The sequence below is a fragment of the Eucyclogobius newberryi genome, unplaced genomic scaffold, assembly GCF_026437365.1.
Source record: "Eucyclogobius newberryi isolate DKJ021-1_F unplaced genomic scaffold, fEucNew1.0.hap1 SCAF_17, whole genome shotgun sequence".
Taxonomy (NCBI): domain Eukaryota; kingdom Metazoa; phylum Chordata; class Actinopteri; order Gobiiformes; family Gobiidae; genus Eucyclogobius; species Eucyclogobius newberryi.
In genome coordinates, this window is record NW_027315801.1 from 25,968,052 (window position 1) to 25,990,970 (window position 22,919).

General features: G+C 39.2%; 2 protein-coding genes and 1 pseudogene across 2 annotated transcripts; all 3 read left to right on the plus strand.

The window, feature by feature from the left end:
• The first annotated feature begins 380 nt into the window (after nucleotides 1-380).
• Nucleotides 381-4,870, plus strand: LOC140363597 (taste receptor type 1 member 1-like; annotated as a pseudogene).
• A 1,659-nt stretch (nucleotides 4,871-6,529) lies between these two features.
• On the plus strand, nucleotides 6,530-12,197 carry LOC140362457 (taste receptor type 1 member 1-like). Its single transcript, XM_072448559.1, has 6 exons — nucleotides 6,530-6,714; nucleotides 7,853-8,150; nucleotides 8,944-9,663; nucleotides 9,778-9,984; nucleotides 10,228-10,348; nucleotides 11,269-12,197. The coding sequence occupies exons 1-6, from the start codon at nucleotides 6,530-6,532 to the stop codon at nucleotides 12,195-12,197; spliced, it is 2,460 nt and encodes an 819-aa protein (XP_072304660.1).
• Nucleotides 12,198-13,738: 1,541 nt separating this feature from the next.
• On the plus strand, nucleotides 13,739-17,525 carry LOC140363598 (taste receptor type 1 member 1-like). Its single transcript, XM_072450232.1, has 6 exons — nucleotides 13,739-13,920; nucleotides 14,352-14,652; nucleotides 14,728-15,450; nucleotides 15,860-16,063; nucleotides 16,388-16,508; nucleotides 16,597-17,525. The coding sequence occupies exons 1-6, from the start codon at nucleotides 13,739-13,741 to the stop codon at nucleotides 17,523-17,525; spliced, it is 2,460 nt and encodes an 819-aa protein (XP_072306333.1).
• The last annotated feature ends 5,394 nt before the right edge of the window (nucleotides 17,526-22,919 follow it).

Below are 22,919 nucleotides of genomic sequence, written 5' to 3' on the forward strand. Positions count from 1 at the left end.
TTAAAGTTTGCAACATCATTCAATTTCAAAACTGCTTATTTTACAGACAAGGGATTTGTGTGGTCATTCTAAAGGACATTAAGAGCCCTTTTCTGTAGTCGAATTAAAGGCAGTAAATAATTCCTTTAACAGTTTCCCCACACTTCAACAACATAGTTTAAGTGTGACATGACAAATGAATGATATGATTAAAGTAGGAAATTCTGGTTGAGAAAGTTTCTCATGAGATTTTTGCATAAGGTACTTTTTTGGGAATTTTTCCGGTGACGATTTTCCTAAAACGCACAAGCTCTGCCTCTTTGAGTCAGAGGGAAATGATCGTGACCATGTCATTATAGAACATTTCTACTTCCTGAACACCCTGCAATAAGTGAAAAATGGAGCGGTGTTTCATGCTTGTGTTTCTTGAGTGTGTTTTGTTTGGAGGAGGCAGCGTAAGGGCATCTGAATTCCACCAAGAAGGAGACGTTGTGATTGGGGGAATTTTTAACATCCATCAGGACGACCAGCCCCAAAGCTTTTCTACACCACAAGTCGTGCAGTGCTCTAGGTGAGTGAAAAAGCAAAGAAAGCAGCTCCTTTTAGCAATATAAATAAAACTATGTATTGCTCATTCAATTATAATGAATGTTTCTGTTAGAGTTATAGGTGTGGTACAAGCTGTAGTAATAAAAGCAGGAGCAGCAGCCACAACATTGTCCATCTCTAACTTTTTGTTGGTTTGCATGTATTTTTTATTTACATTTTGTTGATATCCTATCCTATGTCACTTGTTCTGTAATACCAATTAACTTTTTTGCACTTTCTAGTTTCTATGGTCTGCTTTTTATATTTTAGTTGTGTTTAATCTCCAATGAAAGATTTAGCTCTTTAATTTCAGTGTTGTAGAAGTGAATCTGATTTATTACTACATATGAAAGTGGCCTGGGTCAGGTTTGAGAAACAAATCTGATTTGGACTGTTCACACTGACATGAAATAATCAGATCCAGGTCACATTTGAAGACATTCTGGCCCCAAACACAGAATAACTATTTTCACAGCTTAATTTATTGCAAGTCATTTGTTTCACATCTTTGTTCTGTATTTTTCCAGTAAGGAGTTTTACGTGTCGAGTTACCGCCGGTTGCAGCTGATGAGATTCGCCATTGAAGAGATCAACAACTCCAGCAGCCTCCTGCCCGGTGTCACGTTGGGCTTTAACATCTTTGACCATTGCTCAGACACGCAGAACCTTCCGGGCATTTTCCACCTTCTCTCAGGCAAAGATCCCATCAACCCCTGGACCACAGCACGCCACAACTCCTCCAAAATCATTGCAGTGGTCGGCGCCTTCACGAGCGCTGTAACCAGAACTGTGGCTCCAGTGTTTATGACACACCTTATTCCTATGGTAGATTCACTACAGTATATGTTAAAAGTGACTGTGACGCTTGAGTTACTTTAAGCTTCTGGAATATTTGTTAAAGGACACATATTATGTGAAGATGTCTTTTAGGAGTTTTAACCATGTTACAACATGTTTCCATCTTCAAAAACATAGCAGAACCTTAATTCCTGCTAGTTTGACAAACCTGTTTAGTTTCATTTCTAAAATGTGCTGCTTTGGTTCAACAGAAACAGTGAATCAATATCCTAATTTCTCTAGATGTTTAAATTTTTGTTCTGTATATATTTGTTTGCTCAAATTTGGAGGTTAAATCAATGAATCAATCAATCAATGGACGTGCTACTAATAACGTCCCACTCATTTCAGGCCGACTCAAACCGTAAACAAAAGTATTTTTTACTTTTTACTCCTGTTCAAAGGAGTTGAAAGTACCTGCTCTCAAATGTAGTGAAGTAAAAATTGTCTAATTTAAAAAAAAAATACTAAAGATTGTACTTTTATTACTTTCTACCACTGCAACTTAATTTGGTAACATTCAGTCTCTAACAACTTTTTGTTATTTTTCAGATCAGTTATGGAGCGTCCAGTTCTATATTTTCCCTAAAACATATTTACCCATCTTTTCTCCGAACTGTCCATCCCAATAAGGACGTGGTTGAAGTTATAGTCCAAATGTTGCTGTACTTCAAATGGTATTGGGTGGCTTTCCTCAACGTTGATGACGATTACGGCAACGATGGTCGCACTGTGTTCATGAAGATGATTCAGGACACAGACATCTGCATGGCCTACACCAGAAAACTGGATGAAAACACAAAGTACCACCAAGTTTTCCAGCAGATAGAGAATCAAAGGATACAAGTCATCATAGTTTTTGCTGCTGAATGGACAGTTGAAAAACTTATCCCAGCAGCTATTGAAATGAATGTCACCAACAAGACGTGGATAGCGGTGGATTCTTGGGCGTTAAATAAAAAACTTCCCAAAATGCCAGGTATCAGAAGTATCGGGACAGTACTTGGGGTTGCAGAGCCAGTGATTACCATACCTGGTTTTCATGAGTTTATAAGCACTTTACAAATAGTAAATCAGCCTGGGGAGTTTTGTAACCAGTTTTGTAACTGCAGTGACTTGAGCCCAGGAGACATTTCAAGTGCAGAGAACTCTTTCAATTTCCCTGTCTATGCAGCAATCTACGCCATCTGCCACGCCCTAAACAACACGCTACAATGTGGAGATGAAAAGTGCAACAAAAACATCACTCTATTTCCTCATATGGTGAGTATGATTTGAGAAATTGAATAGAACCAGCTGTTTTAGCCGTTTTTCGTAGAGATATTAATGATAGAGCACAGACATTGTTATTTAGCCTATATTTTTGACCTTCACATTAGGTCATAATTTAGGGGTTTGTATTATCATCTACGTGAGCATTGCAACATAATATCACAGTGGTCAGATTCTTGATGTTTGAGTGCCTTTCTCTCAGATCCTGTCTGAGCTGAAGAAGACAAAGTTCACGCTCCTGAACCACACCATTCAGTTTGACCAAAACGGTGGTCCGAGGTTTGGACACTTCAATATCATCACCTGGAACAGCAGTGGAGAGGCAGAGACAGTCGGACTCTACACTTTTCAGTCCGCTCCACATTTGTCCATCAATGAATCCAAAATACAATGGCACACAAAAGGACAAGTATGTTTCTTTTCACTCGGCATACATTTTAGAAAAGCACATGCAGGTCCAGTACAACTTATTATGGCTTAATATGTTTACGGAGCAGGTTCCCTCGTCTCTGTGCTCGCAAAAGTGTCAGCCCGGATATCGGAAGAGTCCTGAGGGAGTTCACAAATGCTCTTTTAAATGTGTCGGATGCCAAAATGAAGAATCCAACTAAATTTCAGGTATGTGATGTCTGTGTTTTGTTTTAGAATATGACTTGGCAACATCATCATCTTCAGTTCAATCTTAGATGCAGACAGAACAGTAAATTAGTAAATTGAAAGTCACAATATTCTGCGATGGATTTTACACAGAATACACAGGAAGCACAGCATAAGAAGAGCAAAAAACATCAAATATTGTTTTCAATACCAGTGTCCAGAGTGTTTTTCTACAATGGAACACTCCTGGTCGAATGAAGGATTACATGAAAAAATGTATATCACTATTTCGATTTGATCACAATTCAATATAGTGTAATCTTTCTTCATAGAGTTCACCCTTCACTTGCTCAGAGCTTGACAGAGGCTGAACAATAGAAAGAGTGTGAGGAAAAGAGTTTATTTGGAGATATGGCGGTTTCACAATCAGATCACCATATTTCCCAACTCTACTTATAATCGCCATTTTACATATTAAGCACCGACATGTTCTATTATTGAGTGACTCTAATACAGTTTGCATTTGCTCTTTATCTGAAAGCTGTGTCTCTTTCTTACACTTTTTGTAATATGGTGGATTGCACAGCCATTGCACTAGTGTCTAGTTATTAAATATGTTATTGTTATATTGCTCATTCAATTGTTTGTATTTTTACTTTTTGGTTGGTTATTCACAGGGGACCCATACAGACGTCTGCCCTGTGGTGAGTCTGAGTGGGCGCCTGAACACAGCACCTCATGCATCCAGCGCTCAGTGGAGTTCATCCCGTTCGAGGATCCAGTCGCTATAGTGATCATGTGCGGGACAGTGTTTTTTCTGGTCCTGTCTGTCCTCACCGCTGTGCTCTTCGGCCTGAACTACAACACTCCAGTGGTGAAATCTGCCGGTGGACCCATGTGCTTCCTGATTCTCGGCTGCCTCTGTCTGAGCAGCATCAGTGTGTTTTTCTTCTTTGGTAAACCCACTTTTACTTCTTGTACAGTGAGTTTTGTACTATTTCCATTGTTCTTCACCATTTGCCTGGCGTGTTTTCTGGTGCGCTCCTTTCAAATCGTCTACATCTTTAAAATAGGTGCTCGTTACCCCTCACTGCACAAACTGTGGCTAAAATGTCACGGACCGTGGCTGGTGGTTTTGACCATATTTATGATAGAAGGGATTATAATTCTCATTGCGCACACTTACGACCCTCCTTGGCCTTGCAGTGACACGTCGCACGAAGACAAAATTATTCTCGGCTGTTGCATTGGTAATTACGTGCACAGAGCCTATTATGCATGGCTCTTGCTACTCGGCTTAATTTGCTTGGTCATCTCGTACATGGGAAAAGACCTGCCAGAGAACTACAAAGAATCCAAATCAATCTTGTTTTGTCTTCTTCTGTTCATTTTTCCTTGCATCGTCTTCCCCGTCTTATACTTTTTCAGGGGGAAGCACATTCAGACAATGAATGCTGTGGCAATGCTGGCGTCTCTCTACATTGCCCATTTGGGCTATTTCTGTCCAAAAAGTTTCATCATAATTTTTCAGGCAGAAAAAAATACGCTGCAGTACTTTCAGGGGCTCACCAAAGCATATACACAAACACACAAGTAGTAATGTGAGTGACACACCAGTTTGCTACCACTGCTCTGTGAAAAGAAAATGAAAAAAAAAAAAAAAAAAAAGGAATCATCACAATTTAAGCTTTGTTATAAGTACATTTTACGTTTGTTTGTTTGTTTGTTTGTTTGTTTGTTTGTTTGTCTGTCTGTCTGTTTGTTTTTTCTGTCTCCTACCATTGTCTTTACTCAGTAGACAGTTCGGCAGTTTTAATTACAGAAAAAAGCTATATAAGCTGCAAGCTCTGAATTAACCCAATAATAAACTCAACTGTACAAGGACTATTCTGAAGCATACTGGCAGTGGCTTGATTTCACATCTTATTTATTTTTTATCTTTGTTGTGTTATTTGTTTCTTTGCTGTGGCTATTTATCAATAATACATTAAAATTATAGATTAAAACTGAAACTGATGCTTTGCACTATTTATCAGTAAACAAGGGATGATGGATGAATATTTTTTAATGAATTGACATATAATTTTGCTGTTATAAAGTTTGTTGTTTTACTTTTTTGTATATTTCGTGTACATTTCTGTTAATTAAATAAACAATATAAATAAACTAACCGAATTGTCATTAATATGCTGTTACAACACATTTCAACGCATTGATAGTAAATCTCTTAAAAATTAAATTAGTAGTCTTTACTGTTGAAATTATACTCTTCACATAATAGTTCATAAATAAAATTTGTATGTGATGTTTGGTTAGAGATCATGTCACATACGGGCATAAAGTAGAAATAAGTGTAACGTAGATTAAGACAAATTAAGATTAATCCTAATATTATGAGTATCAACTGCTCTCACTACGGCTGAATAATATTTTTTGAAGTACAGCCGGTGCCTTGTTTGAGACAAAGAAGTTGCCTGTTTACTCTGGTTTTGGTGTAGGCCAAATGCAGAACTTATTTGAAAAAGGATGCACGCTTCACAACGTATGGATTTGTATTTATTTGCATTAAACTCAAATGAAACAGGCAACAATCATTTACATATAGGCAAAAGTTTGTCCTGACATTTTCCCCACCATCTATTCATATGTATCACATCCAACAACCTCTAGAGGGCGTTGTGCCCTTGGGCAGGACACTTAACCCGCCTCCAGTGTCTGTGAACAACTGGTGTGTAAATATGTATGTGAAAGAGTGAAAGGTTCCTTGATGTAAAGCGGTTTGAGTGCCTTGAAGGTAGAAAAGCGATATATGATTGTGACCATTTACCTTATTATTGATATATATATTTAGTAACACTTTATTTTAGGGTACACATATTAACGTCTAACTAGATGCTAATTAACATACTAGGTTTACAATATTCCAACATAAATGGGTACAGTCCTCCATCCAGCCCATGTACATCAGCTATCCCACTCAACTTCACAAAAAATGACCAAAAATACTATTGCTCCTTTTACCACTGCAAGTAGGCCTACATCCGACACTATTCTACTGTTGCTATTGTGTTCATAATTTCTACTGCGACCAACACATGCACGCCAAGTGGAGTTTTGATTTGTAAATGTGGACGATTTATAATGGACCCAGCCATGCATTATATATGGAAATGATCTCTTGGCTACTGTACACCACACTTTGATTGTACGAATCAGCTTCATTTTCATTTGTCACTGTCCGCCTCAAAATACAACAATGAAACATCCATGCACAGTTATGTTTTTGCTGAAAACGTGTCTAAATTTGGTTTCCTCTCAGTGCACAGTGGCTGAGTCAGAGTTTCGACAGAGTGGAGATTTTGTGTTGGGTGGGCTGTTTGACATTCACTACGTCATTTCAGCCTCGGCTCACGACTGGCCTGAAGCTGTCCACTGCTCCAGGTGAGTCCGCTCAGGATATCTGTACAAATTTACTTTATATTTCCTTTCAACAACTGAAGAGAATAATGGTTTGTTCTATCTAATTTAAAAGTGTGAAAATGTGGGGAAAAAAATGAAAAAAAATAGATACAACAAGCAACAGCAACAACAAGAACAAAGTAGAGCAAACTCAAAATGCATTATTATAAACAACTTTTGAATTTACATGAACTCATAATGTTTCTAGATGTATTTGGTATGGGAAGGTAACACATTACTGTTGTTTCTTGCATTTCTTTATACTGTATTCAACCTGGAATTAAGTAGAAGGTTGGGTGTATTTGTGTAAAAAATAAATCAATAATTGACTGTATTTATTTAAAATGATTGCACGTTTAAATATTTGTGTACAATAATAAAAATGATCCAAGGAAGAGTAGCTGATATATATAATTTAGTTTAATTAAATTTACACAATCATATTCTACAATCATTTTCTAATCACTTGTAGAAACATGTCTATTTACAAGTGGTGGAACAAAGTAAAAAGGTGAAAGTACTGTACTTAAGTAAACAATTTGGGGATCTGTACTTAATTTGTACCGTGCATACTTTTTACTTTTACTTTATGACAATTTACAGCAGTCTTTTCTTTCCACTTCACTACATGTTTTTAACTGGACTATAAAGTGCTTTTAATTATTTGAGGGGTTATTTTCAGCACGTTCATGGCAATATGTTGCATAAAGTTTGTGAGTTCAAGCCCGAGCTTTGAGCAAACATAAATATACACATAGAATTCACATGAGAAACGAACAACTATAATTGAATTGACCTTTATTTACCATAAAAATAACCACATTTAACACTTTAACAGGTTTAAAAATCTGACAAAGTACAATGTTATTTAAATACTTCAAATCTTCTGCTTAAAGTCGATTTTTTAATGTTCTTCTTACACTTTTACTTGAGTATCTTTTTTTTGCTTCTGCATCTGTATTGTACAAAATGTAGTACTTCTTCCTCCACTGCTATTTACTTTCCATCTGGGGTAAAGCTGTGTATTTCCCCAACAACAGTAACCCCCCCAGACCTGTGAGATTCAAATACTAATTTATGATGTATATCTATTATTTATTTCATATTATATTTCCAACAGTCACCATTTTGTTCTGCCGAGCTACCGGAGGTTTCAGACCATGCGTTTTGCCGTTGAAGAAATCAACAACTCCTCGACTCTCCTGCCCAATGTCACTCTGGGATACGAGATATTCGACCACTGCTCCAGCACGGACAACTTCCCGAGCATTTTCAAGTTCATCTCGCAGAACAAAGAAGTGCATCCCTGGTTCCACCTCACCCACGGCCTGTCCGACATCGTGGCTGTGGTCGGCCCTTTCTCCAGCTCTGACACAGATGCCATCGCCCCTCTGCTCATGATGAACTTTGTACCTTTAGTAAGATAAGATAAGATAAGATAAGATAAGATTAAGGATAAGATAAGATAACCTTTATTTGGGGAATGGGGAAATTCCTTTGTTGTTACACAGATTAGGTACAGAAACAGATTAGGCACGGAAGTATAATAATAGAAAATAGATAACTTGGGGGGGGGTTCTCTTATTCTATAATAATAACACACCTCAAGTAATTCACATTTAATAGCAGCGAGAAATGAATACATGTGAAATAGTGACTTTTGACATTAATGATCACTTACAATCAGTGGTGGAAGAAGTACTCAATTTAGTTACTTAAGTAAAAGTACAGATACAGAAGGTTAAACGTATCACCAAAAAAAATACTTAAGTTAAACTAGTGAACTATGTAAAATGATAAAAGAGTCAAATGTAGCCTAAACTTCTTAAACAATAACATACAAGAATCCCAAGACGACTCAATACATTTTACAGAAAAAGAAAATAAAACCAAGGCTTTTAATTTTTACTCCTGAACAACCAGGATGATGAATTAAAAATGTAATTCATCATCCTGGTTGTTCAAGAGTAAAAAGTACACATACTTGCAGTCAAATGTAGTGAATAAAAGTTAATGTATCCACTGTAAAATGGACTTTAGTAAGTACAGATGCCTGATTAATATACTTAATAATATATACTTATACTAGTACTGTGCTTTTACTTTTGTACTTTGTCACTTTCCACCCCTGCACACAATACATAAAATACATACATTATCTTCTTGCTTACATTTGTTAACCAATTCATTCCCTTTCTCTTCTGCCCATAGATCAGTTATGGAGCAGGAAGTTCCGTCTTTTCCGAAAAATCTCGATTCCCCTCATTCCTCCGGACCGTGCATTCTAATCGTGATCTGGTGGATGTGATAGTGAACATTTTGCTCTATTTCAAATGGTCCTGGGTGGCTTTCTTATACAGCGACGATGCCTATGGCAAGGACGGCCAGGCGCTCTTCAGGAAGAGGATAGAGGATACCGACATTTGCCTGGCTTACAACGAAGAGGTCAATTTCAACACGAACGTATCCCGAACGATGACGCAAATAGAGACAAGTAGAGTGAACGTTATTGTTGTGTTTGTGGGCGAGGAAACTGCACAGTATGTAATCGGAGAAGCGATACACGTTAACGTCTCAAAGAAGGTGTGGATAGCGGTGGACGCCTGGTCTTTGAATAAGAAACTTCCCAAGATGGAGGGGATTGAGAATGTTGGGACGGTGTTAGGAGTTTCCCAGCGAACGGTGCGTATACCAGGCTTCGATGAGTTTATCTATTCAACCGTCAGACCGTGCGAGAGGGAACCAGGAGAGCTGTGCAACCAGGACTGTCGCGATTGTGAAGGCGTGACTCCGGAAGACGTCCTTTTGTCAGACCCGTCCTATTCTTACAACGTCTACACCGCCGTCTACGCCATCGCTCACGCCTTACACGACAGGCTGCAATGTGGAAGCGGCGCGTGCCAAAAGAACACGACCGTGCGCCACTGTGAGGTTAGCAAACGACACAAGATGTTCGACTTCACCCCATTCGCCGCATGTTATGCTTCATGTTCTGCAGCCGCTCGTTTTAAAGCTAATCGTTCTCGATGTGTCTGTCTGTCCAAGGTTTTGTCCCAGCTGAGGAAGTCCAATTTCTCCCTTTTAGAAGACGTCATTCAGTTTGATGAGCATTATGACCCAAAGTTTGGCTTCTACAATATTGTGTTCTGGAGCAGCAGTGGAGATGCTGAGGAAGTCGGCTTTTACAGCTTTTACCCATCTGTCAAATTCTACATTAACACAACCAAAGTAAAGTGGTACACAGACGGAAAAGTAAGTATTTGGGACGCATAATGTGTTTATTACTGTTTAAGAAATGACAACATCCAACAAAATGTGACGCAAATAACATGAATTGATATGGTAGAAAAAGCTTCAGTTGTAGTCATCTGGACTCAGTTTGAGTCAAACTGAGTCCAGATGACTACAACTGAAGCTTTTTCTACTATGGAACACGCCTGGACGAATGAGGGATTACACCGACATGAATTGATATGACTTGTTTTTCTGATGCAGACACCTATTTCACGGTGCTCTGTAGAGTGTCCCGTGGGATACACTAAAAAACAAGAAGGGATCCACAAGTGCTGCTTCACTTGTCACGTCTGCCCCAATGGAACCTACATAAATGTCACAGGTAAAAATAATAAATGTATAAGACGTTGTTTAATATAGATAAATCTCTAGCCCAAAGAGAGACAAACTGTAACTGGATTCTGGCAAGGAAGCTATAGCTACTTTTTAGTATCTGCTGTCAAATGTACAGTGATTAATAATAGTATTTTTTACATTCAGTCTCTGATTACATAAAATTCTGACATCCTCATCAATACCAGCAAAACCATCAACATGAACACTGGGCTCAATCCAAATTAAGAACAATGTCTCAGTTTTTCTAAATGTTCAACCTGTAACGGGAAGGTCCGTTGCTGAGTTCTTGACATTGAATCCCCCACAATGCTACATGTGAACACCAACTCAGATTAGTGATCACGGTTGTGTCAGTGAATCGCAGATGTGGCTGATAGCTTTCCTTCAGCACCATAACCACTTTACGTGAAGGAAACATTCATCCATGACAATCGCAAACACACATTAACACACAAAGATGTGTTTTGCCTGAGGAGACCGCAGCAGGGATCAAACCACCAACCATCACATTAGTGGGTGTTTGACTGCACCAGCTTGAGAAGACAATGAAAAGCAAAAAGAATGTACATAATGTCAAGATTATTTGGTTAATATAACGTGATTATTTAAGACTCATCTTCACCTTTTTAAAAGCAAAAATGTGTAATGTCCAATCTATCTAGATTCCAAAAAGGTAAACCTAAATTTAAAGTGCTTTATCACATAAATGTTATTTTATCATTCCGAAAGCTTGAAATCATAAAGCTGGTCACAAATGGTAAGATATGGTAAGACACGGGGAATGAAAAGAGGATTCAAGATTTCCCTGTTGTTTATGGTGTGACTTATCATGTTTCTTCTCACAATAATTGTAACATTAAACTTTAAAAGTGTCTATAAAGTAATCCGTGTCCTGCATGATTGTAGATGATGCGTTCAGCTGCCAGGCCTGTGGTGTGTCTGAGTGGGCACCTGAACGCAGCACCTCATGCAACCAGCGCTCAGTCGAGTTCGTCCCGTTCGAGGGTGCAGTCCCTATAGTGATCATGTGCGGGACAGTGGTTCTGGTGGGCCTGTCCGTCCTCACCGCTGTGCTCTTCGGCCTGAACTACAACACTCCAGTGGTGAAATCTGCCGGTGGACCCATGTGCTTCCTGATTCTCGGCTGCCTCTGTCTGAGCAGCATCAGTGTGTTTTTCTACTTTGGTGAACCCACTTTTGCTTCTTGTATGTTGAGGTTTTTCCCGTTTTTAATATTCTTCACTGTGTGCCTGGCCTGTTTTGTGGTGCGCTCCTTTCAAATTGTCTGCATTTTCAAAATTGGTGCCAAATACCCTTCAGTGCAGCGCTGGTGGATGAAGTATCACGGACAATGGCTGGTCATAATAGCGGCTTTTGTAGTCCAGACGGCAATGCTTTGTCTGGAGTATTCCCTCTCGACCCCAGCGCCTTCTAGTGACTACGAATGGGACCAGTCTAAAATCATTCTCAGCTGCAGTGGAGATTTCATTGCCTATTTAGCTTCTGGCATTTTACTGCTGGTTTTATGCTGGCTTTGTTTTACTTTCTCTTACATGGGGAAAGATCTGCCAAAGAATTACAACGAGGCCAAATCCATAACGTTCTGTCTTCTTCTGATTATTTTCACGTGGGTTGCATTTGCCACACAGTTCATCCTTAACAATGGCAAGTACATTGAACCTCTGAATGCCATGGCAGTCCTCTCCAGCCTATACTCTTTCCTCTTGTGGTATTTCATTCCCAAATGTTACATCATTCTGTTGCAGCCCCAGAGAAACACATCGAAATATTTTCAGGGACTCATTCAAAGTTACACCAAAACTATGAGTCAATAGTGGGATGAACTACAGGTAGAAGCCATCATATGTTGATATACAGGATGTTACTGTTTATTTTACTGCTGCAATTAATTACCTAAATAATGCATAACTTGTTAGGACAGTTGCATTTTTGTTTATATGATGTAATTGTCCTTCCAATAGAACTTGGTTGTGGGTATGTTTCATGTATTATTCCTTACGTATACATTTTCACTTTGCGGTATTTCAATGATGCAATAATAATTTAGTATACAAATGTATTTCCATTATCAGTTTACCAAATAAAGTCTGTGTGTGGTAATATCTGTACATGTAGCTAATTAAATTGTGATGATATTGTGTCTTGTCGTGTGTTTTTTTTTTTATATTGCAAATTATATATTATTATCTTATCAAAAGTACACAGATAGCACGGAACATTGCATCAATGCTTTTATTATCAGTTTGATGACAATAATGGCCATAGAAATGTGAAGTGAACACACAGTTGCAAACAAGTTCACACACGACTGCACCTGAATTTGAATGTCCACAGTGTGTCCATGTTTCTCACATAAATGGACACACATAATCAGATAACTCAAAATTAAGATCTGATTTTTGATGTGTTTACATGCATAAAATTAATCTGATCATTGTAAACATGTGTCATTTAAGACAAAGTGCAATTAATTTTAACATAACACTTTCTTTGCCACAGTCGTTTGCCCATTTTTGCATTACAATCAGAAAAAAAATCAGATTACGCACATCACATGAACATTCACATCACATTTAATTAATCTAATCTCCAGGATAATGATAATGATCAGACTTTTGATGTGCATGTCTCAGTATTGTATTGAATGAGGTTATTGTCTGTATCTCCAAAAAGAAATAGCTTGGATCAGAGACCTGAGCCACAGTGACTCCTCCCTCTTACCTTTCCTTTTCTGGTTCACCTGGATTCAAATTCTGGTGCGCTTTGCAAATGTATCACTGCCCACTGATGACAAATGAGTCTTTCGAATGACGTTTAAAAGTGCTTATTTGAAAGGGAAAGTAACAACTCACCACAAACAAATTAGACTGGTTTGGGATTAAAACAAACATTATGCCATATCCAGGCGAGTGTGAAAATCAGCTTCTTTCTTTGTGTTTTAACATGAATGTATAGGATTAACATGCATTTCGAATTCCCAAATGATGTAAATATTAATCAGGTTCATCATTTTTTAGCTTATTATTCATGAATAGTGGTCTAAAAAAGAAACACTATCACTGACTCTTATTAAATCCACAATCATCAAATATCTACATTCATTTAAAACAAAAGATTTAAATGGAAATATGACAACGTTAAATACAGGTGATGCCTTTAAGTCTCACGTTTCACTGTTTTAGTTTTGGAAATTGCTGGATTTGCATGAGTCAAGCGATTAATTTGTCAAACTGAGCTCACAGGCCCTACTTTTGCATACTGATTTGTAAATTGTTAATACAGCTGACCTCTATAGAGATACATAAAAAAACTAGAGTCAGTTGAGTTCACTGCCATTCACACTAAACCATCGACAATGAATCCTCTCATATTTTCTCTGTTATTTATGGATCATATTCTAGCTTCAGTCTGTCAGTGCACTGTCGCTGACTCTGATTTTAGTCTAGCAGGGGATTTTCTGATTGGAGGACTTTTTGACATTCATGACACGATTGAGGAGGTTTCTCAACACACACCTGAAGCTATCAACTGCTCACAGTGAGTATTCTACTTTCATTACTCACATAGGATTTAAAATGCTCGGAAGAAAACTGTTCATTTGGATCAGAATGCTGTGTTAGATAAAACCCATATATAATATGAGATTAATGTAGTTTTTTAAACGTTGATGTTTTCACAACAAAATGGGCAAAGGTAAAGAATCAAACGACCAATGTATCTGGCAAGACAATGGCTCTCTCATACTTACAGCTCTTGAGTGCTCCGGTTATGCATGCCAGACTGACAGTGAATGAAACATGTCTGGAATTAAAGTTTTAAGTGTTTAAGTGTCATTAATCGTGAATGATTGCGATAGGTCTTCTCACTGTGATCTGACGACTGAAATCTGATATTGTGACATTCCTAATAGTCGTCTGTGGGCATTTGTGGCTTTAATACGATTTGCCTCTAACTAATCTTATCTGCAGACAGACCTTCAGCTTGTCTGACTATCGGAGGTTTCAGATGATGCGATTTGGTGTGGAGCAGATCAATAACTCGACAACGCTCCTTCCCGGTGTCACTCTGGGCTACGAGATCTTTGACCACTGCTCGGACACCAAGATTTTCCCCGGGATCTTTGACTTCCTCTCAGTCAATATGTCAGTGCAGCCCTGGCCTGGACCTCAAGGGCTGCGTTTGCCCAAAGTCATATCCGTGGTTGGAACCTACTCCAGCACTAAGACTCGCACTATCACACCAATCTTTGATATGGACTTTATTCCTTTGGTGAGCTTTTCAAACAAATGTATAATCTCGCTAACCTACCCTAACATAACTATAGCTTGATTTCTTCCTCTCAAGGTCAATTATGCAGCCTCAAGTTCAACCTTGTCAGAAAAAGCCAAATATCCTACACTTCTACGTACAGTGCTTCCAAATCAGATAACGATCGAAGCCATCGTCACCGTCATACTTCACTTCAGATGGCACTGGGTTGCTTTCCTCAACAGCCATGGAGAATACGGCACTGACGGCGCAAACTTATTTATGAAACAAATCAAAAGCACTGAGATCTGCCTGGCTTACAACAAGGAAGTAGACCTTCTGACCAACTATTCTGAAATAATCAACCAGATAAAGAACCAGAGGATCAATGTAATTATAGTTTTTACACTAGCAAGACAAGCTAAATTGTTAATCAAAGAAGCCTTAAGTCTCAAAGTTAAGATGGTTTGGATAGCTACAGACGCATGGGCATTCAACAGGGAGATTATGGAAATGCCAAACATAGACTCTATAGGGACTGTGATTGGGATAGTTGCGCCAGAGCCAGATATACAAGGATTTGATTATTTTGTTTCCTCGTTAAAAAAAGAACGTGCACATTGTGAAGTGGGTGAAGAGAGATTATGTAACCAGGTGTGTAACTGTGATGGGCTGAGGACAGAGGACATTATTGGGGCAGACCCCACCTACTCCTTCCCGGTGTACGTTGCAGTGAATGTGATCGCTCACGCCTTACACAACTTGCTGCAGTGTGACAGTGGCCAATGTAACACCAACATGACAGTTTACCCCTACATGGTGAGTATACAAACATTAAGAATATGTCCACATTTAGTATGAATACTTTTGTCAATTAAAGGTTCAGTGAGTAGTGAAAGTAGTTCATAAGACGTACTCAAAAAGTGGAAAACTAGTGGTGAAGTATCACATACAAAATGTCTGTTGATTATTTTAAACCTAATGTGTGACTCGTCTTCATTTTTAAAATAATCACAACTGGATATGCAGGGAAAACAAGAATTTTCTAAGCACTTGAGCCTCAGTTGCAGAAAAATACAGGATTACTCAAACATGCATGAGTCAATCAAAATACTTTGAATACTTTGAATAAACCAATGATAAGGGAATACCAGTGTAACATAACAGATCATTTTGCCCCCTTTAAAAGAAATTCTCCTGTGCAAAATATGTTTTGTTCTTTCTCCAGGTTCTGACAGAGCTGAAGAAGTCCAACTTTACTCTGTTAAACCAGAGTATTCAGTTTGATGAGAATGGAGACCCAAAGTTTGGATCCTACTCTTTTATTTTCTGGAACAACAACAAGGTGGAAGAAGTCGGCTATTACAAATTCCACCCGTTTTTTGATTTTCACATCAACAGCTCAAAGTTTCAGTGGCACACGAATGGACAAGTAAGTGAGTGGGTGGAGACATTCAGAAAATTGTTGAAGCTGATAATCAGTCCCACAGCAGTGACACAGGTTATGTGCCATGTGAGCTGCAAACTATGCCACCGTGCAGTGCAGGTAAGTGCCTCTTGTTTGACATTATAAATCCAGGAAGCGTGTCCAAAGACGACGCCCAGATTAATTGTAACAGGAATGATATGCAGCAAAAATAGAACCATGTCAATATGAAAAGACTGATTATTTCATGTGGTGATTGCATTAGGAAAGCGTCAAAATCCTATGGAATGAACCAAATAATGACCTAATGACCATGACAATCGTGTGCAGGTGCCAACTTCCCTCTGCTCCCCGAACTGCCCTATCGGCTACGCCAAACAACAACTTGGAATCCATAAATGCTGCTTTATCTGTGTCGGTTGTCCTAATGGGACTTATATCAACATCACAGGTATGGGACAAAAAACATGAACAATATTGACCATGATTACAACACGATTCCTTGTTACTAATGTATTTAAAACCTGCTCTGTCCTCAGTGGACCCCTACACTTGTACCTCCTGCCCAGCAACAGAATGGTCTACTCCAGCGAGCACCTCCTGTCGCCCCAGACTGGTAGAGTTCGTGTCGTTCAAAGATGATGCTGCCATCGTGATCATGGCTGGAGCAGTGATTTTTTTGGGCCTGTCTCTCCTCACCGCCGTGCTCTTCGGCCTGAACTACAACACTCCAGTGGTGAGATCTGCCGGTGGACCCATGTGCTTCCTGATTCTCGGCTGTCTTAGTCTCTGCAGCATCAGTGTGTTTTTCTACTTTGGTAAACCACAAGAGTCTTATTGCATTATGAGGCTCTGTCCGTTTTTTTTGTTCTACACGGTGTGCCTGGCTTGCTTTGTTGTGCGCTCCTTTCAGATTATAAGCATCTTTAAAATAGCTGCTACGTACCCGTCAGTGCAGAGGTGGTGGATGAAATATCATGGGCAGTGGTTGATCATCGCTGTGGCAACTTCAATACAAGCGCTGTTGTTCCTCATTGCGTTTGCATCTTCTCCTCCAAAGCTCTATAACGAAACCGTATGGTACCCCGACCAGATTGTTCTCGCCTGTGAGTTGAACGTAGCAGCGTTTGGTGGTTCACTTATTCTGTTCGTTGCACTGTGCTTCTTCTGCTTCGTCTTCTCGTACATGGCAAAAGAACTCCCAAAGAACTACAATGAAGCCAAAGCCATCACATTTTGTCTTCTTCTGCTGACTTTGACTTGGATCGTCTTCGCCACCATCTTCATCCTGTACAGAGGCAAACACCTGCAGACGCTAAATGCTTTGGCCGTGCTGTCCAGTCTTTATTCTTTTCTTTTGTGGTATTTTCTTCCAAAATGTTGGATAATACTTTTCCAACCTGGGAAAAACACACAGCAGTACTTTCAGGGTTTAATACAGAGTTACACTAAAACAATTAGCCAATAAGAGCAGCAGTAACTTTGAGGCAATTAACTCACTTTTCCTTTAGGGTATGGTATAGTCTTTTTGGCAAAATATATGAGTTGCTGCTTGGATCAAGGGACAACAGATGATTTTGTATTGCTATAATTATTTGTTTAAATTGACTCATTCTAGGATGCTTGCAGGTTGGTGTGTCGCTTGCTAATGTTCAAGTAGGCTTTGGATACAGAATGAACAGTTTGATATTGTGATATGACTCAGAAAACAAACATTTCAATTAATTTGCTGTAGGCTAGACTGTAAGGTTTGTGTTTCTGTGCAAATGTATGCTTGTATCATTCTATTTTGTACTGCTAAAGTCAAAGAGTCAAATTTGGTTTGTGTCTTAAATAAATTCTAATTGTGGTGTTATTTTTATTTTTTTATTATGTAAAAATTGTTGCATGCTGTCCGGAATCATTGTTATCCCCACAGATACATTTGCATTTGGGCTCTGCGATGCCATTGAAGGCGCGTGCTTTAGGTATAATCCCAAATGTGCGTGGATGCCCTGTCAATGCAGTGAGATGTAAAGTGCCATCAGCCTGTGACAGGTGCCCCGCCGCCGCCTGGCCACGCACCGCGCGCGCTCGTTTCCTCCATTTGAAAGTCAAAGTTTCACGCCTTAACTTCGGTGCCCCGCGTAGTGAAACGGAAAGGCCCTCGGGGAAAGTCTGCCGCAGGGGGTTTGTGGCCATTCTACAACTTCAATTGCAATTTTGTTGTGGCTTTTGAGTTTCCTGGCGGGTAGAAAAAGAGGCGGGACCGTGAAACTAGGAACGAATTGAAAAATAGTGTCGCTTAACGTGGCATATGGCCCCACTGAGCGCGGCGCTGACACCAACAAATTGACAATTTCATACTGATTTTACAGTAATACTCAACACGCCACACACGAAGACAAGAGTGTTTTTTTAAAGGTACTGCCAACAAGGTGATATTAACCTATAATGTTTATATGAATGGCCTATACACCTAAACAAACCTATATAAAACAAATATTACCATGAATCTATACGAACTGAATTAAGTCAGCAAAAAACACATACATTAAAATGCATTAAAAAGGTTCGAAATATTTGCTAACACATCACATAGCCTGTTTTTGTTTCAGAAATATGAAGCGAGGAGAATTGGAGCAACGCCCCGTGGCTTTTCACTTGTGACTTCCAATTTTCCACTTGTGTTAGATAAATGGCTAAAGCCTGGGAAACGACGGAGTTGACTGGTCCTTCTTTAAGTCGCTGGGGTGGCAAACACAAAACGCTCTTTAGGTGTGTTTGGCGGCCATATGGACCTCCAAGTGCCCTTAGATGGCCAGAGTCTGAGAAAGGCTTTAATCCAGGATGGGAACGTTTACTCAGCTCACGCATGATGAATATTACCTCTGAGAAACAAAACACAAAGTTTGATGATTAACGAAAAAAGAGACTCCAACTCACTATATCCAGTCGTATTTAAGTAGCTTAAATGTTGATTTACAACAGACGCCTCCTTTTAGCCAGGACAATAAACTATTTTAATCTTTAGGTTTCTCTGCGATGAGTATTCTTGAATATACAGTGCACCAGTTGCATTGTAGCTACACTTAAAAGCACTCGTAAATCTATCAAGTCCAGATGGATTGGTGTTAGGTCCATTGGCAAAGTCAATGCAACGTGACATGTCAATAGAAACAAATATATACCGTAGTCAAATGTATCAGAGGGTTACGTTTTCAAATCTAAATGTGAACTACCGTATTGGCTCTACTGCTTTATTAATCTACTCTTTAATGTCCAGAATTAGCAGCTTAGTTGTGAAATGTTTACGCACAGTGCCAATGAGACCCGCGACTGATTCTCATTTAAATCCACTTCAGAGTAAATGGCAGATGTTTTGCAATTCAAGGCGCATCAATGGCAGCGCGCTTTAGTCTTTAACAAAGCGCGCGCTCTTTTGTTAGTCGCTTCTGTCTTTCACTTCTGAGCTGGACAAAGGCTTCATCCTTCAGCGAGTTATAAAGTTACTTTCCAGCCAGTTCATTTGGCCCTTGAGAAAAGCCTAGGCGATGTTAATGTGCGCCTCTTCTCCTTTGAGCCGCTAACCCTGGTGCACACAATCAAACACAGCCCATTGTGTGCGCAAACCAAAGTTAGAAGTCTTTTAACAAGCCCTGCACAGTCTATAGAAATTCATGACACGATTGCTATTTGATGTTTGGGCAAAAGGTCCGTCGCGTGGCGTTTCAGGAGAGTCCAATGTTCAATATGTGTAATTTCATTTTCCCAGCGCACCTGCTCCTGTACCTGTCTCTTTTACTGCGGCCTTGTTGCGCACAATACGGTTTTTGGTCACACCACTTTCTGCCAGAGACGTGTGAAAAGAAGCGTTGCATCGATTTGCTTCGCTCAAGAAACCAGCATCCAGGCCCCGGCGCATGTTTTAACAGCAGAAAAGAGCTCACGATATTTACTCGACACAAAAGCAAAACTCATTATAGTTACAATGAAGGCATCCGTTTGGGACCTGACAGCACTGAAGCTCATTAGGCATATGTCTTATATCGCAATAATTGGTTAAAAAATGATGCACGACTCAAAATTGCCAATTGATGAATAATTGTAATTGTAAATAAAGCAATAGGCTGTCACTGTCTGCGTTTGGGCAATAAGGCAATATATCTTGACCAATTACAGAATACAGTTTGTCCACAGTTGGTGAAGTTCATAACGTAATATTCCAGTAAAAACAGTTATAACGTGTGTGTATCAGCCACTTCAAGAATCTATACATAAATGACTTGAATGCAGACAGTGCGTTATCTGTTTACAGCTTGTTTTAGCACGTGACAGTGAAACTTGCAGACTCTATTGCCTTTTCTTTTTGCTTGAAATGGCCCTGAGCATTGGTTTGCAAATGACCCCATTTGCTTGTTCAGGTGAAATCGTTTATTGCCGTAATTGTATAATTGCTACACTAATTGATGTTAACAAGTACTGCAATCATCTAATTATTACTGTGGCTTTGTGCGCACACAAATGCATCACAAAGATGCAGCGGGTTAATGAATGACCCGAGGTTTTCTGGTGAAAGTGACGCAAGAGCGCGGCTCTTTTTATAAACATACCCTTAACTTGTCATTGAACGGTACTGTCCCACTGGGAGACATGGCTCTCAGAGCGCCATTCATATTCATTTAACTTTGAAGAAAAAGTAAAAGTGGAGGAAGCGCTGTAGGCCTCCTCATCCTGACGAGGTCGTTTCCTCATAAAACCATGCAGTAATTTAAATTCAGTGTCTTTCTACACCAAAAGAACCTAATTCAAATTATACTGACTAATCAGCGCAACATCTTCTCTGTTTGGTGACATGACGCTCTGACTCGGGTTAAAATCGCAGCTCCACGGTCCAGTGCTGGAGGCAAGCGTGAAACGCGTGAAAAGGCGGACAAAGCGGCCGCAGCAGCGCGCCAACATATCAGCGCCTTGGGCACTTTTCAAACCGATTAAACGCTCCTGAATGAGGCATCGAATTGTGATGAATGATTTGTCGGTACATTTTACGCATTAAGTAACGACAGGGACGCGTTAATGATGACTTTGGACATATCAGAGAGTTTTCACTCAGCAAAAGGCTGTGGTGTCTGTCAGATAAAACTGTAGACTAAGGCCGTGGTTTAAAATGATAAATTAAACATAATTAAGAAATAACAGGCTTATGTATGTAAAAAATGTGAAATTAAATGTGTTGCGTCAAGACAAATTGGTAAACATAAAATATGAAAACAAATGTCATAATAATACAAATGAGAGTGTAAGCTCTAATTAAGTTATGTCGGTGTAATCCCTCATTCGTCCAGGCGTGTTCCATAGTAGAAAAAGCTTCAGTTGTAGTCATCTGGACTCAGTTTGAAAAAATAATTCTAAATCTAATTAAGTTATGCAAATAAATGAGCTCTAGTAAATAATGTGTTACTGTGTAAAGATCTCCAAAGATATTCGGTCTATGTTAGTGTACATAGAGGGCCACACTTCCGCAGTCACAAAGCTCAAAAAAAGAAAAGATCAATGACCTCCAAGTATAAAGTGGCTCCTTTTCACCCCGCGCCGTCTTTACGAGGCTCTGGACCTGTTTGAACGCTCCTTTGAATTGGGCTCTTAATCTTTAGGAAATACACTCTGTGGGGGAATTTACAGCTGAATTCCACCGCTTTCACGTGTTTTAACAGTCAACAGTGAAAGGTGTGTCTCAGCCGTGAGGTGTGAAGTTACAATTAGCCTCTTTGAGTAACGTTTTAATACCATCTTACTTCATTTCTTGCTGAGGCAAATTAGCTTGCACATTGATGAACAATATAGGCTATAATGTAACGGTATTCTTACTTGGGTACAAGTTTTGGTTAATTTTCCCTATTTGAGTAAGTCAAGTTTAAATTGATACTATATTATTTGAACATGTGTGTTTCATGCACCATTTTTTTGGATGTGATTACATTTTTCACATTTTTGTGGCATGACCTTTGAATAATATGCTTTGTGTATTATTTAATTAATTTGTCCTAATAGAAAACGAAACCTTAACTTCACATTATAAATCAGAAGTGAAATTAAACCTTGCAAAGTGGAAAGTTGAGTCAAATACAAATGTTTATGTTTGCATATCTGAAATGTTATTATTAACTCTATTTCTTATTATTTATTTAACTTGTAATGTGTGCTTTATGAAACTATGCATTATAACCAGTTCACATAAAGTTTCAAACAATAATGAACTTTTCACCAGAGCATCCAAATGTCTTGCTGAACATGTGAGTGGTCAGAAGATGCGCAGAGGCCGCACCAGCCCCCAGACACACATTGTTCAGGACTTTCCCAGCCACAGCTCTTTTCAGGGAGGACTGTGGAGAATCAGGAGGCGAAGGTGCAGGACAGAGGGGCGGCCCACAATTCTCCTCGGTGCCTCTTTGCACCCCTCCAAAACAAAACCTCAGCTGAACAAAAGACCAATTGCAAACATTTTTGAAAAAACTCTTGTGTCTTTCTTTCTAACATAATTGGGGAAAAAAATGGTGGTGAATAAAAGATCAGAGTCAAGTTTGGCCTCAGATTGTTGGACACTTTCTTCAGGTGGTCAGTGCCATTTTACTCCAGCACCAGAAAATCTGGATGTTGTGGTACAAGAGAGAGAATTTCCACGGTGCTGCCTTCGACCTGATAGCGTGAAACTCACCCATAAAAGCACCAGCCCACACCAGCCTCAACTCACCCCAAACATACCACACACATACATGGGGCTTGATCAGAAGTTTACACAGAATAAATATTATTATCAGTATCAATAATTCATGTGTTATATTTGACTTGGTTAAATATTATGAAGAATACTGATCTATCGACA

Excerpts from the sequence above, each read along its gene's own strand:
- LOC140363598 (XM_072450232.1), top strand. The coding sequence starts at position 13,739 with ATGAATCCTCTCATATTTTCTCTGTTATTTATGGATCATATTCTAGCT. Across the intron at positions 13,921-14,351 it reads GAAGCTATCAACTGCTCACA|ACAGACCTTCAGCTTGTCTG; the intron begins GTGAGTATTCTA and ends TCTTATCTGCAG. Across the intron at positions 16,509-16,596 it reads GACTTATATCAACATCACAG|TGGACCCCTACACTTGTACC; the intron begins GTATGGGACAAA and ends CTCTGTCCTCAG.
- LOC140362457 (XM_072448559.1), top strand. The coding sequence starts at position 6,530 with ATGAAACATCCATGCACAGTTATGTTTTTGCTGAAAACGTGTCTAAAT. Across the intron at positions 8,151-8,943 it reads TGATGAACTTTGTACCTTTA|ATCAGTTATGGAGCAGGAAG; the intron begins GTAAGATAAGAT and ends TTCTGCCCATAG. Across the intron at positions 10,349-11,268 it reads AACCTACATAAATGTCACAG|ATGATGCGTTCAGCTGCCAG; the intron begins GTAAAAATAATA and ends GCATGATTGTAG.